This window comes from Grampus griseus, assembly GCF_964374135.1.
Source record: "Grampus griseus genome assembly, chromosome: 3".
Lineage (NCBI taxonomy): Eukaryota > Metazoa > Chordata > Mammalia > Artiodactyla > Delphinidae > Grampus > Grampus griseus.
This window is the reverse complement of record NC_139019.1, coordinates 118932836-118949329: the sequence shown is the minus strand read 5'-3', so window position 1 is coordinate 118949329 and position 16494 is coordinate 118932836. Positions and strand designations below refer to the sequence as shown.

Genomic DNA, 16494 nt, shown 5'->3' with positions numbered 1-16494 from the left:
AGAACTACCAGAAAATATGAAATTATGTGTAGCATTAACAAAATAGGGAGAAGGAAGAATAGTGACTGCCCTCTAGAATATAGAGTGGCACGCATCTTCTATCTCTTTTCTATCTCTTCTCAGAGATGGACCCACAGGCAAAAGGGCTGAAAGGGACTCACACACTAGCCAGGTGGAGGGGCACACTATCTCCGGGCTCTTGGCTGACAGCCCTTGTAGCTGTTAGAGACTGTAGCTCCCATGGCTCCTTGAGAAGACAGGAAGATTTTCAACCTGGGAGTTAGACGGGCCTTGTTAGCACCTGGGGGCGTCTGACAGGTTGCTGACCGCTGCTGGAGTACAGAGGTGCAGGCAGCCTGAGGTCCCCATTCAGATCGTGCAGTCTCATGGACCTAGAGAGCAGCAGCTCAGGTGGACCTAAGAAGTACCCTTTATATTCACCACTCTCAACCTGAGCAGCAGGGGTTGGTTGCCAACAAGAATGAAGTGAAAAAGTCCTATCAACCAAGGAAAGGACACCTGAAAAAGTTCGGTTTCTACCATGGGCTTTAGAAAACAGAACTAAGAGAAATGACGGGTGTGATCCCAAGGCCAGAAATTTGAAAAAGAAATACTACTACTACTACTACTATATATAGCATGAATCATGTGCCACTGTTCTATGTACTTTACATACATTACTGTATAAAAAAGGAGAAATACGTACGGCTGGGAAACATGAGAAAAGATTTTCAATCCCATTAGTTTTTTGTTTTTTGTTTTTTTTTTTTTTGCGGTACGCGGGCCTCCCACTGTTGTGGCCTCTCCCGTTGCGGAGCACAGGCTCCAGACGCGCAGGCCCAGCGGCCATGGCTCACGGGCGCAGCCGCTCCGCAGCATGTGAGATCTTCCCGGACCGGGGCATGAATCTGTGTCCCCCGCATCGGCAGGCGGACTCCCAACCACTGCGCCACCAGGGAAGCCCTCCCACTAGTAACTTTGAGAAATGCAAATGAGACAATTCTCCACCATCAGATTGACATACATGTACATACACACAGAGACCCACAATAATACAGTACTGGCAAAGGTGTGGAAAAAATGGGTACCCTCATAAGATGGATCATAATTTAGTACTTTTCTGTGGAGAGAGTAATTTGTCAATATCTATTAAAACATTAAATGTGCATATACCATTCAACCAGCAATTCCATTTGGTAAGTATCCTAGAAAAATGCTCAAATAGGTAGATGGTAGGGCAGTGATCTGAGGCTTGCAGAAAATGCTAAAGACAAGCAAATGGGCCTTTATGTTCTATGTAGACCCAAAAAATGAACAAAGAAGTGAGAATATTAAACAGTGGATCTGTGCAGGTCTATAAAGGTAGGTGGGGAATCACCAAGGAACAGCTTCAGTTTAGAACACATCACACCAAGCCAATACTTTCATTTTCCTTAGGTTCATTCATCTGATTATCTGACAAGCGGATACTAAACACTTACTCTGTGCCAGACACTATGTATAAAAGATATAAAAACCTTTAAAAAAAAAAAGTGACAGTGGTCTTGTCCTCTGGAAGATGGTTATCCAAGCAAGAGGACCGATAGTAATCAAATAATCACACTAATCGATGTACAACTATAAGCTGGGACAAGGGCTTGGAAGTCAGGAAGAAAGTCTCTCAAAACATCTTTGCAAAGAAATGGAGAAATGGGGTCCATAGACAGCATACAAGGGTCCATGAACTTCAATGGCAGGGGGAAGAAAATAAACCTTTATTTACATTAGCCTCTAACTGAAATTTAGCATTTCCTTCAAATATGAACGTGGGAAACAACCACATTAGTGTTAGCAGTATCTGCAACTTTGTCACCAGTAGAAATCACAGATATTTCATGTTACTGTTGCTGCAGGTAACTTGAAATATCATTTATATAAGTTGTCAGACTGCCCTCATATCTTATTATTTACTGTGTTAATAAAGAAGTATATATTTATTATATCACAAATGGTTTTAATATTTTGATAACTATATTTCTATATTTTTTCCTTTGTAAGCCATATATTTTATACATTTAAAAAATTACTCTGAGAAAGGATCTAGAGGCTTTACCTGATTGCCAGATGCATCCATGGCACAAAAAAAGATTAATGGTCACTCAGCTAAATTCTGGTACAAGTAAGTGGATACGTATCTAAATGAACTATACAATCAAGAAATTCAAATAACTTCCAATCCACCCACACAGTCTCAAGTAACGCAAGCAACATGGTTCGCGAAGGAAAATAACCTCAGTCATCCTCAACCCTTCCCCTTAGTTTTGCCTCTAGTTTTTCAACAAGTATTTGCTGAGCGCTTACACTGGGCCAGCCGCTGTGCTCAGCAATGGGGAAACTGCAGCAAACAAATGAAATTTCTGTTAATGTGGCCCTTCCTCATCTTGGTATCCTCATTGTTCATCAAGGTAATTGGTGGACAATCTATAGATGTTTGCTAAATGCTAAAAGAAGAATGCTTAGGACCTGAGTAAGCACCACCAGTGTGTTATTAAAGTGTAAGGTTCAAGCCAAAATCTTCTGGCCACCAACATTTCCATTTCTTAGAAGAGTTTCATCAACTCTCCATCACAAAACAATTTCACCTAACCTCCTCCTCTTTTCTCCCAACTTGTAGCTCAGGTTCCTCAATTAACTATTCTATGATTTTCATGAGAAACTGTTCTTCTAAAGGACATCTAACCAAAGGGAACAAGGAAAGATGTGAATATTACTAAATTTCTTCTAAGACTTGAGCACACTGGTGTGATAGTATAGGTACTGTTATGAATTCTACCTATATAAAAACACTCACATGATTCAAAGATGAAGCTTGCAACCAGCTTCTTAACTCAGTAAGAGAAAAAGAAACACAAACAAGTAACATGGAGGTATAATCCAATTTCCCAGCAGCTTGGGGCTGAGTGGGGGTGGGAGGTGGGGAAATGGAAAGTAAATTAGGAACCTTGCTTTCACACGCTTCATCAGTTCACTCTATGTGACATTACAAAGAGAGCTTTCACAAAACGGGCGGAAGTATCCTTCCAAACCACCCTTCTACTCAGAAAGAAGTGAGACCTGCATCACCACACAGGAGCTTAGCAATTCCACCCACAGCTTCCTAACCATCCATACTCCTTGGATTGCTTATTTTACTAAGAAAGGAAAATGTAAGCATCAGCAGTAGAGTGATGAGCTGAGCCTGGCATACAACTGGGATTACAAATTACCAGGCCTGGGCCGCATCACAGCAAATGAGGCTAAAGATTACTTCATGCTTGTCCAACTCATAGCCTGAAAGTTCAGACTGACTGCTAAATGAAATTACATTTTCCATGCTAGTGAAAGCAGTCCCTGCCCTGCACTCTGGCGAGCCCGGGCAAGGCGGGTAAGTAAACTCTGTGTTTAAATGAGCCAAGTAATTTAGAAACGAAGCTAGAAAGAGAATCCAGGTATCCCTGCCCCTGCTCTCCAAAAAGATAATAGTAAGAACTAACTTTTAAAGAGCACTTCACCATGTAGAGGCCTTGTGCTAAGCACTTTACCTATAGGTTGGTCCTTACAAAACAATCTTATAGAAAGATACTATTATCATCACCATTTTGTAGGCAAAGAAACACACTCAGAGGGACCAGGTCATTTTCCAGTGTTAGAGAGCTATTAGTGGTGAATAGGAATTTAAAGCCAGGCTGCCTGAGCCCACATTCTTAACCACCATGACATTCTGCCTCTGACCACGGGATCTCATCTGAACGGTCATCAATCTTATTTTTTCCTTTAAAAAACAGCTCACTCTTTTGGATATCAGGTGCAGACTGTAAGATGTAATGCAACTGCCCATTTATTCTATGAGTTCTTTAAGAACTCACGGACTGGAACTTGGGCTTAGCAGAGAGAGGTTGAGAGAAGGGCACACTTTGCTCAGTCTCAAAGTCCACAAGGACTAAAATGGAAGATTTCTTTAAAATGGAGGTGAGCAGTAGGAAGCCATGCTGTCTTGTCCACTTGCTAGAGGAGTGGTTTTTCCTTAGTCTCCCCGTTTTTCCCTTCTTCCATAGCAGCAGCCACAACAGAGGAGCTCCACTTAAAAAGGATGGGTAGATGCCATTCAACTACGACTTCCTAATAATTCAGCAGTGCATAGGTTGTAGTAAAAAGAGCACAGAGCTGGAAGCTAGGAGACCTGGATAACTGACCCAAGATCAACCACTGACTGGCCTTTTCAGGTAGTGTTCCCGCTTATTTAAATAAGGGCGTGATACTGGCCTGGCTGTGAGCTTCATTCTGCTGCACAGTTAGGAGGTTGAGCCATATGAATTCGCCAATATCTGGCCATTTTTGACTTACAAAAGTGGCAATTTCATAGCTTCAAACGAATATATGTATTTACACACAATCTCTGATGCTACACCACCTGTTTCTTCCCTCTTAATTTAATTCCACATAATTCTGGCATCTGCCAACTTTCTAACTTTCTGGATGTCAAAAGAGATTCAAGTACTGGCTCAAAGTGGAGAAATATTTAATTTTACTAAAGAATCTTTGGGTGTGAAGGAAGACTAATACCTCTAAAATAAGGAGGTAAGAGAAGCACTTCCAGACACACGCCACTAATCACAGCTGCGGGAATATGTGGGAACACAGTTTAAAGATTAGAGTGGTCCAGGTTCTGAGACTCCAGGTTACCCTATTAGTCCCAATGACATGCTGAGTCATCTTCCCATATGGGGGAGAGAGAATAATAAATACATCAAGTTGGGTGTATACGTGTTGGTAATGACGGTAGACTGGTACTGATTCTAATCTGCTTGTTTAATTTAGTGAACATGCTATGAGCAATATACAAAGAGAAAAGGAGAGAACTTCAGTTACAAGGAGCCAAGAGAAAGGAAATTTGCTGTCTCTAAAATTTCTCCCGGTTGCAGTATTTATGCAGCTTGAACTAAGGTTCTGTGTCCCATTTAATATGGAATGTCTATTCTCAAGCCTGAGACAGTGGCCACAGAATATTAAAATGAAAGCTTATGTGGCTGGAATGGTGACTCTATAGCTTGTCAGCCCAGATTTAGTAGAAAGTGAAGAAAATCCAGCAGAATCATTTCCACATCTGTAGGTCTTTTTTCTTTTCTTACCCTACTGCACTAGCTAGGACTTCAAGTACCATGCTGAATAAGAGTGGTAAGAGTGGACATCTTTGCCTGGTTCCCATTCTTAGGGAGAAAGCATCTAGTCTTTCACCATGAAGTATGATGTTCAGGGTAAACTTGTGGTTTTCACTCCTGGCCAAGTATCAAAGAACAAGCTCTCTGAACTGAAAATTTAATGGAGTATAGATATCAGAGTTGGGAGAAACTGTGTCATTTTTGTCTACCTCATGTCTACTGCCCTTCCTCACATAACAATACTTTGATTTCTCCTCAGGGGAAGCCAACCTTCCTCCACCGTTTATATAGTTCTAGTGCAGTGGGCGGGTGAGTCACATCTGGTCAATTCACCTATCCCATCCTCTAGTCCAAGTATTTAGTCCACTAAAATTCAAATATGGGACTTCTTTGGAATTATTAGGCAAAGTTCTCTTTCTACTATACTTAGAGACCAGGGATATCAGGCCATGACTGAAATTTGGCCTTCTACCGGTTTTTATAAATAAAGTTTTATTGAAATGCAGCCACACTCATTCATTTACATATTGTCTATGGTTGCTTTTGAGCTACAAGAGCAAAGCTGAATAGCTGCCATAGTGTCTATGCAGCCCCCAAAGCTTAAACTACTTACTATCTGGCCCATTACAGAAAAAGTTTCCTGGCTCCTGTTCCTGATAATAAGATATAAGCCTGGAACAGTTAGGAAGCATATCACCACTACATAGAAAGAACCTCTTGGAAATGAAGCCAACACAAAAGAAGAAACCAACTCCAAATATTATGGAAGCCCCTGGATTCAGATGGTCCAGAACTACTATATCCCAATATTTTTCAGTTATGTAAGCCAATGACTCCAGCTTTTTCTCAGACAAATTTGAATTGGGTTTCCTTCATTTGAATTCGAATTCATCACATGGATCAAAACCATAATGCTCATTATAGAAACACAACTCTAATTTCTTCCTCCATTACATATCCATCAATAATATAAAGACATTTGACTTTTCTTTAGACTAGAATGTCACTGGGTGCTAAAAACTGTAATTTATTTAACAATTAACTAAAACATTGTAAAATCAACTGATTTGGGGTTCATTTACAGGTTTTTTTCCCAACCAACCATTCTGAGGTGTTATTGAACAATGCAAGAACAAAAAGGGTGGAAACCAAGATTACCAATGGCTCCAAAAGAAAAAAAAAGGAAATAAAATACCCAACGCTTAATAATCAATCACAGAACAACCGAGCTGTAAGTATAAAAACAAAAGATAGGTGCTGCCATTAACATCTCCCTGAAGTAAGGGAAATACTCTAAGATCAGCTAGAGAAAGAGGTTTCTGCTCCCTTACCAAAGCCAAAACTCCCAAGGGGACAGCTTTAACTAATTAGGGAGATGGTGATTAAAGCCGGAGCTGCTAATTGTCCACTGGGTATATACCTCCGGTAATGCTCCCTAGAGGCTCTCAGCAATGGGAGACAAAATCAGGCCTAATATTCCTGCCAATTATACTGTCATCCCATTTCTGTATTTCTCTCTGTCTTTAAGAAACTTAAAAGCACACGGAGGTGTGGTTTTCAATGCAAACTCTATGTTGCTAAGAGGAAATAAATTTATATTATGTTTAGAAAACAATTATTTGTGCTTAAACTTGTTTTAATGTGCACATTCTGGAGCAAGGAGATGTCTCTCTCAACAGCACACTTTCCATCTGCAGAGGCCAGATGTTAATCTACGGGAAAACTAAGGTGGTTAGTAAGAAAACCAAGCATATGCAGACAGAAAGCAAATATCAAGTGGTGGGAGAGGGAGGTGGGGAGGCTTAAAACGCAGTGAGTGGAGCAGTTTTAGAACTCCAGCTTATCGGAGGGAACACACACACACACACATACACACACACAAAAGTGGGTTTTTCATTCATACGAAGAATAGTATGCCCTGAAAGGATTTTTCTTCCTGGGTATTTCCTCCCCTATGAGTTGAAGAAACATTCAAGAGAGTCAGAGAAAGTACTGTAAAAATGTACTGAGCGAGGACTCTTAGAAGGCAATTTGACATTTTACCTCTATTAAAGATGAAAACCAAAGACATTTAGGGCTAGATATGGGTTCTAATTCTAGCTTTGCCACTGTGGTGGAAACTGTGAGCCACCCCACAGTTTCTGTTCTTCCTCCTTGAAGTGATAAGATCCCCTGGGCACCGGCTGGGCCCATGGCTCCCTATGTTCAGCCTACTTTTCCCATCCTCCTTGGTAGATATATGTGGCCATGTAATTATTTGGGGGCCCGCAGAAGTGAGGTGTGCATCTTCTGGCTCCCAGATGCTCTCATCTCCATTATCTGCCTGGAAAATAGAAATGAATGGAACATGGAAAGCCATGGGTTGAGGATGGCACTGATACCGACCAGGGTTCTTGGCCTTCCCCAATCAATAGAAATTGACTAGAGGCCAGACAAGAAATTCAGGCAAGGCTTTATTGGGTCCACTGCTGCAGCAGGTGAGGGGGAGTGAGAACAAGTAACAGGTCCCTGAGGGGTGTCAAGATTGCTCCTTATATGGGGTGAGGGTAGGGGTGTGTCCAGGGGTCAGGCTGGAGGGGTAGCTTAGGTGGTTTGCCCACCCCTTAGGTGGTGTTGCGTGCAGGGGGCATGCGCAGTACCGGGCTTTTGCTCCCGACCCCCTGCTTTTGCTCTGGGTTCTTCAAAAGTGGCTGTGAGGTTTTTGGCCTCTTTTTATCTTTTGTCCAGAATTTGCCCCAACTGTGCATGCACCCAGTTATTTTCAGTCCCTTATAGTTTCTTTGTATTTTGTTGCTCAAGGAGAGGTGTGCCCAGGTGCAAGCACTGCAGCAAAGGGCCCCAGGTCCCAGCCTGTCTCAGCACAATGACCCTGTTAGGCACAGACTGCTCACTTCTGAACTCTGAGACAGAAATAAACCTCTATCTTATTTAAGCCACTGCGCTTTCAAGTCCCTCTGTTACAGCGACGTAGCCTGTACCCTAGTAATATAGCCACTTACAATCTGTGTAACTTGGGGCAAGTTATTTAACCTCTTCTAAGTTTCGGTTTCCTCATCCGTGAAATGGAATCATAACACTTACTTTGTAAGGCACTAAGAGGAGTAAATGGGTTAAGAGAAGTCATGTGCCAAATCTGTGCCTTACACACAACTAACGGTAGGTGACAACAGCAAAGATATGAAGGACTACTTAGGGAACTGCTTCCAAAGGCCTATGACGTCAAGCAGCTATTGTGCCCACAAAGCCCCGAAGGCAGAAATGTGTATCTGCTTTCGAGAGAGCTATCAAAAGTTATCAGTAACAAAGTATTCGGGGAAAATCAGGGGTATCCTGTATCTTAGCCCCGCAGAAGAATTAAGATTAAATAATGTTTAATTACCTAGAGTTTAGCAAACTGCACCTAAATCTTTAAATAGTTCTTTAAATCTTGCTCTGTATTATTAAATGTTATACAAACACTAGTTATTTGCTTATGCTTAGTTGCCTGTATTGAGTTCCATGTTTGGATACAAAATACCTGAGTAGAAAATGACATGAATCGATACAGACCACCTAACCAGGGTAGGCTAAGACAGAGACACACAAATGAACTGGAATCATCTATACTGGACACCCCACTTGATGCACAGAGTTCTACAGTCAATAGAGGCTATGCATGCCTCATGTCCCTTGCACATACTTCCCCCTTTTGACAGTGCCTTCATAAGTGATCATTATTGGTCCAATTACTGGCCCTCTGACAATGTGGATTCTTTTTATCTTTTACTGGTAGGACATGGTTAGACCGTACTCTTACGACTTCTGTAACCTTGAGATTTGCTGAATACTGGGGTTGAGATCCTTGGCCGCAAATTAAGATGACTACTGTGACTCTAGGGACTTCCCCCAAGGTTTTTCCGTGGGTTTCTCATGTCACAAGATGCAGAAAAACCACAAGATTACATCACCCAGCAAAGACCAGCATCTCTGAAATGGGAGCATGGATCACATTACTAGGCTTAACTCCTTTCGTGGGCCCGGGTAATCCCACTGCTTATAATGGGATGTGAACCAACTACGGCAATGGGAGGCTGAACCAGAGGGCAATGAGTAAAGGTTCTGCACCATCTGTATACACTTTTATCATCATCTAACCTGTTAAAATGGATCTGAGGTAACGCTTTGCACTGCACTTTGTGGAGGCATCGATAGGTATTCAGTAAGCCAGACTGGACTGTGCTTCCTCTAAGAGTCCTCGGGGCGCTACAATTGCCTCGGTGAAGGGGGGGGTCTCTGGTGTGGCATCATGCAGGACCCATGCCTTAGACTGAGAGGCCAAAGCTCAGGAGTTGCATCTACACCGAAGCAGTGTCAATATCCACAAACATCAGTCCAGGAATTTTAAAAAACGTCCCTCTGGTACATTGGTCTCAAGAGCCCAAGGCTTTATTTAGAGCAACGGCAAAAATCACTGCACTAAGGAAACAACAAACAACTCGGGACCTTTATTCTTGCTCTACTTCCCTGAATTGTTACTTACAGGTTCCCTTCCATCCATGGCTTCCATCCAGAGCCTCCGGTCCTCTTCAGACAATGCCTGCATGGTGATAACTCCGGGCCTGCGGAGAAATGAGGACACGGATGTGAACCCAGCACCACAGGTAGAGAGATCCTGATGAAGGTGAGCCTTAAAGAGACATCCAAGTGACCGAGTGAGAGCCTGCTGGGGTTGACAGCACAGAGAGAGAGAGCACCCCTCAGCTCTTCAGAGCCACCTACCAGCCTCAGAAAGCAAAGCTATCACCCCCAAATCCCTCTCAATAAGCCCACCTCCCTCAGGGAGGTGGGAGGAAACACAGAAGACAGGACTCTACATACAGGTAAGGGACACAGAGGAGTCAAGTGATTCCCTTCAGCGTTTGAGATCATATTCATTCCTCTTCTCCAGAATGCTTACTAGGGTACTTTACTCCCAGTAGGACTACAACAAACATGTTCTTAAGTGAAGAGAATTACTGGACTCAATAAAAAGAGGGGGAACATCCACGCTGGAGGGATCCTGGTTTAATATCTAGTCCAATGATTCTAAACTGCTTTTGACAGGAAAAAGTCTTATGGGGGTAATGGGTGTTATAATTATGGTTATACTAAATGTATACAGCATTTTTAAGTGAATCTTTACCATGGCAGATGCTAAGGTCTTTACATGCATTAGCTCTTTTCACTCCCTCCTTGAAATCTGCTTGTTCTTTCACATTGAGCACAAACCCTTCAGAAAGCATGCACACAATATCAAATGGTGTTTGTTGCGTACCCCTTACAGATGTCACACAAGAAGAGGTGTGTGCCACAAACATGAACTTGGGAGAAGGGGCTACGAGCCCTCTGTGCTCATTAATGCAGGAGTTCTTGACTTAGGGTCCACAGATGGGTCCCAGAGAGTCTAAAAACCACCCTCCCCCACCAAATGTGTATGTATTTTTCTGGACAAACAATTCAAACTGCAACCCACAAAAAGTTAAGAATTAGTGACTCAAATCCTCATCTTTAAAGTTTGAGAAAGCCTAAAAGGAAGGCCGAAGTCCCCTGAACAAGAATTAAGACTGCAGCACTGCTCAGGATCACAGAAGAGTGTACACACACACACACACACACACACACACACACACACACAGAAACGAGCTCCGCGATGCCCTGCGCAGCACAAGCCTGGGCCCACGAGCACCAAAGCCTGTTCACTCAACCCACCTATAGTCACTGTTCCTGGCTTATTTCCATAGTTCCAATGAATAAGCTAGATCTATTAATACTTATGTTGAATGTATTTTAAATATCATATTTGTTTCTTTTCAGTCATCATCCCTCAACATCCCTGAAGAAAAAAAGTTTTCAAAGATGTGAACATGTTAAGTAGAGATGGGCCGGGGATGAGGGACACTGGGGTGCGGGTGTGAGTGCGTGAGGTGGTGAACGAAGTCGGGAGGGGGGAAGGGGACAGAGAGACAGAGAGGGAGGAGCAGTGAGGGGGAGGGGGGGTAAGAGGGTGAATGAGAGGCAGGTGATGGGATGGACGCTGACTCCCGAGAGGGCAGTCACTCCCGTGAAGGCCACACTGCATGCTGGCACCCAGACACAGTGACTCAGAAGACACAGTGACTCCCTGAACCGGCCAGGACACTCCCTCTTCTTCTCAGAAATTCTCATTCTCAGGCCCAAGGGCCCATTTCCCACCACTATCAGCACACCCAGTGTGCCTGACCCGCTGGGTATCTGCAGACTGCTGGCAGCCACAGCCCTACGGCCGGGGGCTGGGTGGACTGATTCTACTTTTCCACCTTAAAGCCAGCCACACACAAAGCTTTAACGGCTTTGAGATAAAAAGTCTACAAAGCTGCAGTGCACTGTGGAACTCTAGTCCCTGGGCCTGGACCTCTGTGTGTTGCTCTAAACGTTGTTGTGCCTGGACCCCTGGCTTCAGAATCATGCATGCCCTTAGCATAGAGGTGCCCAGCCCAGCCCCACCTCACTGAACCTGAACTTCGGGGCTGGGCCTGAGAACTTGGATTTTAACCATCTCCCCAGGGGATCCTGAGGCCCCTCTGCCCACCCAGACGCCCCCCTTTTTCCTTCCTGTTCCCCCCACGCTGGAGAGCAAAGACGCCCTCCTCTCCCCGCTGGGGTAGAGCTACTCTCTACATGCCAACGCGTCTCCAGTTCATTTCCTGCTAGGTATTCACCAGCCAACAGTGAGACCACAAGAGCTGCCTTGCAGACCAAGGTCTCAGGAACCTCACAGATGTCACATCAGCTTCATGGCACACAGTGTGAAATTGCTACCCAGAGCCACAAAGAGGAAGTTCAGACAAACTCAGAGGCTGTGAAGGGTGGGCCACTGGGCCTTAGCAACCAGGAAAGTCAACAGGATTTGTTTTCATTTCGAGAAGAAATATCAAAATATACACTCTTTTCCACATGTGGTTTTGTTCTCCTTTTTTATTGTGTGAGGGGGTGGTGGAGCGCTGACTAAAGTAGATTTGACACCCTTGATTCTAATCCTATCACCCCAGGTCCAGAAAACTTTCTCTTAGCCTGGTGTATGTACATCTGGATCTGTATGCACTACCCTTTCTAGGCATCTAGAAAACACTCAGCTTCAAATTTCTTTTCCTTTGTTATACCTTAAACCACTATTACATAAATCTCTTATGTGTGTAATTCCTAGAACCAAGGTAAATGTGTCAACTTTATTTTGGAATCAAGCAGTTAACTTCCTTTCCATATTTACCATCCCTATGCCCCTACTAACCACCATCCCTCAAAACAAAAGAAAACAAACAAAACTCTCAATGGCCCTACACGTTCCATGTCAGTCCCTGTAAGACAGTATGCTTTCATTCAGGTATCAATTTAGTTCATTTCTGAAATGCATCTGGCTTTTCATAACAAAAGTGGAAAGAAAAGGAGAGGGAAAGAGACAGAACTCACGAGGTGGGAGTGTGGAATGAGAAAAGGAAAATATGACACAATAAAAGAGAAATGGAGTAAATGACCAGAGCTCTTTCCAGCTCTGCAAAGAATTGTGACCCTCAGATACAGAGAACAAACTAGTGGGTACCAGAGGCGAGAAGAGTGAGAGGGGGGACAAAATAGGTGAAGGGGATTAAGAGGTACAAACCACAAAATAAGTCATAGGGATGTAACGTACAGCACAGGGAATACAGTCAATATTTTATAACTTTGTATGGTGTGTAGTCTATAAAAATATCAAATCACTGTGTTGTACACCTGAAACTAATATTTTAAGTCAACTATACTTCAATTTAAAAAAAACAATTGTGACCCTATCAAACAATATAATAAAAGAACAACTACAAGAATAATAACCCAGCACTGTGTGCCAGATAGTGTGCTAAGCATTATCTATTAATTAATTCATTTCATCTTCACAACTACATCATGAGGGAGGTATACTCTCATTATCCCATTTAGCAGATGAGAAGATCAAGGCTCAAATAGGTTAAGTACCTTGTCCACAGTTACAGAGCCAGGATCTGAACCAAGCAGTCTAATGCTTTGCCCTCAAGCACAAAGCCACGGGAAACGTTGGAGATACTGCGGCCCCCAGAGAGCTCGTGTTGACCACCCACGTCCCTTGCCATCAAAAGGGACTAGACGCTCCTGCAAGGCCTTCAGTGAGCTCCTGCCTGGGATCAAATGAGGGCGAATGATAAAGAGCTCTGTGAAACCTAAAGTGCTTCCTAAATATGAGGGCTCAGAACACCACTGTAGGCAAACGGCCAATCCAAAAACAGGAATCCAATAATGGCCAGTGGTTCTCCACATTTTTTTCTGCCTCTAAATACCCAAGAGATGGAAAGGCAATGAGTTTTGTAAAAGAACACAAAAAGCACTAATCACAAAAAAATAAGGATAAATTGGACTTCACCAAAATAAAGAACTTCCAGTCATCAAAAGGTACTATTAAGAGAGTAAGAGAAGATGTTTGTGATTTTTATCTCTAACGAGATGAATATCCAGAATATGCAAAGAATGCCAACAAATAAATAGGAAAAAAATGAACGACCCAATTAATAAAATGGATAAAAGACTTGAATAGGCATTTCATAAAAGAGGACACACCAGTGGTCACAAGCATAAGAAACAGGGTGAACATGATGACTCATCAGGAAAATGCAATTAAAACCACAATGAAATAAAACAAACACCCTTCTGAATGGAGAGCATTCAAAAGACCACCAATAACAAGTACTGGCAAGAATGCAGAGTTGCTGAAACTCTCATACATTGCTAGTGAGAGAGTGCAGTGATAAAACCACGTTGGAAATATCTACTAAAACTAAATGGACACCTGCCTTCTGATCTAGTAATTCTACCTCTAGATGTATCCCCTAGAGAAATGAGCGCATACATCCACCAAAAGACACATTCGAGAATACTCAGTTTTATTCATAATGGTCACATTTTGCAACAACAAAAAGCCAAATACCCATTCATAAAAGAATAAACTGTTGTATATTTAAACAATGGAACAACAACAACAAAAAAGAACCAACTACTGCAACAACATAAATGAATCTCATACACTTAACAATGAGGGAAAGAGGGCTTCCCTGGTGGCGCAGTGGTTGAGAGTCCGCCTGCCGATGCAGGGGACGCGGGTTCGTGCCCCGGTCCGGGAAGATCCCACATGCCGCGGAGCGGCTGGGCCCGTGAGCCATGGCTGCTGAGCCTGCACGCCCGGAGCCTGTGCTCCGCAACGGGAGAGGCCACAACAGTGAGAGGCCCGAGTACCACAAAACAAACAAACAAAAAATAATAATAATAATGAGGGAAAGAAGCCAGACATAAAAGACTACCAACGATGTGATTCCATTTATATGATGTTCAAATACAAAAGTCATCTGTGGTGACTGAAGTCAGAACAGTGATTTTGTCTTGGGGAAGGAGTAGGGGCCGTGAGTGGGAAGCAGCCCAAGGAGACCTTCTAGGGTAACAGAAATGTTCTACAACTTGACCTGGGTGGTCACGCAGGTGTGTGTGTGTCTGTGTGTGTCTGTGTCTGTGTGTGTAATGTCATTAAGACATAGACTTAAGATTTATGCATTTCACTCTGATTACGCCTCAGTAAAAAAAAAAGTTTAAAAAAACCCAAGATATACTACTTCTCATCTAAACTCAGTAGTTATCCTGACTCTAGTGCTCCCTAGCAGACAAGTAATTGAACTACTCTACGCTATTCTTTAAAAGGTAGAGAATGAGTGCCTACCTCATGGGGTTGTTGTGAAGGTTGAGTGAAATATGTGTAAGGCATTTCAAAGTGTCAGACACACAGTAAATGCTCCAAAAATCAGCTGTTATCACAGGGGCAAATGAGCGGCAGGTCAGTGGAAGGAATGGACGGCAAGTCAAAATTATGGAGGGAGAAGAGCAGCTTAAAAAGGAAAAGAAATGAGCCACGGTGCTTCTGATACGCATGACCCCACCCCTAAAACACTGTCACACAGCACTGAAAAATCACACCTCTACCAGAAAGCAAGCCAGGCCAAAGACTGACATACAGGTTCTGACATCACAGCCATTTCCTTTTTCCTCCTGAATAAAGCATCACAGTGACCTACTTCCCCCTTTTGGAATTAATGTCCGATAACTGCTAAGGACAAAGAAGGAGCCTTCAGCAAATTCTAGAAAATCTGCCAGGGTGCTCCCACTACCCACCAGATGAGAGAAAGAACAAATGACTTACAATCCTTCCTGTGGCTCAATCCTACAATTCTACATCAAATACAGCACCTCCTGTTCACTCTGAATATGTCCTTGGTTAGTGCTATATCTGGATCAGCGTGAGAAGCATGAACAAGGATCTGCAACTTTCTCTAAGCACCTCACCTCTCACACTACACAGGCGATGCAGAAAATAGTTATTCACCTATCACAGGGCAAACTGCTACCCACCGCCCCATCTCCTTCCAACTCTGGCCTCCACAAAGGGCCCTCATAAAGCAATACATAGTTTATCGGCACATCCAGGAACCTGGGACTACTGATGTCAGCTCACAGCCTTCTCATCAGCCAGGAGCAAGCAGAATCACAACCAGCCCTGATTCCACGCTTACTCGACAACCTCCCTACTCTAATCTTATTCCTGAATCTGAGTCAACAGTGGTGATCTCAGTGGCTTGGCAATTCACCCACTTCCTACTGGACCAGGAAATGCTATTACTAACTCACTCCACCCCGCTGAAACAAACACACTCAGAATCTAACAATACTGTTCTTTCTAAATCGACCTCCAAAGATCTTGGGTTTACTCATTCATAAGACTATAAATCTTCTGCTGGCAAGAGTTCATTCCGCAGCTTCTATCCACACTATGGCACATTTAAGGGTCAAGTTCAGAGTAAAAGAAGGACTGTGGCATCCACAGAAACACATGTACTCACCGCTGTACAGGAAACCTACCTCACTATGTTTAGATAGGAAGACAGAGGGAAACAATGAAGGTCTGGAGAATGGACTGCCATCCACTGGTGAAAAGAGATACGCAAGCACCAAAGGAAGTGGTCCTTTGCTTTTAAAGTGCTACTTGGAAAACTGGTCCCTAGCCGTTCCTTGGCAACTTTAAGTGTTCAAGGTTTCAGTAGATCTTCATTTACACAAACATATGGCATATCTTCATTTACACAAAGATATGGCCAACGCAGAATAATCCCGGAGAATGACATCTCTTCCGTGCGGGTATGAAATTACAGAGTCAGACATCTAGAGTGACCAGGCAAGTAAGCAAAATGAGTGAAACTGGATAAGATTCTTCCCTGCC

General features: G+C 43.2%; 1 protein-coding gene across 2 annotated transcripts in view; it reads right to left on the bottom strand.

Moving 5' to 3' along the window:
* The window catches only part of ARHGAP26 (Rho GTPase activating protein 26), a gene marked incomplete at its 5' end in the record, with an annotated part of 471037 nt that overhangs the window by 286509 nt on the left and 168034 nt on the right, over nt 1-16494 (bottom strand). For both annotated transcript variants that reach the window (XM_082652237.1, XM_082652238.1), the window contains one exon: nt 9697-9775. In XM_082652237.1, the coding sequence (XP_082508363.1) occupies nt 9697-9775 (79 nt within the window). The remainder of the gene's footprint in view (nt 1-9696; nt 9776-16494) is intronic.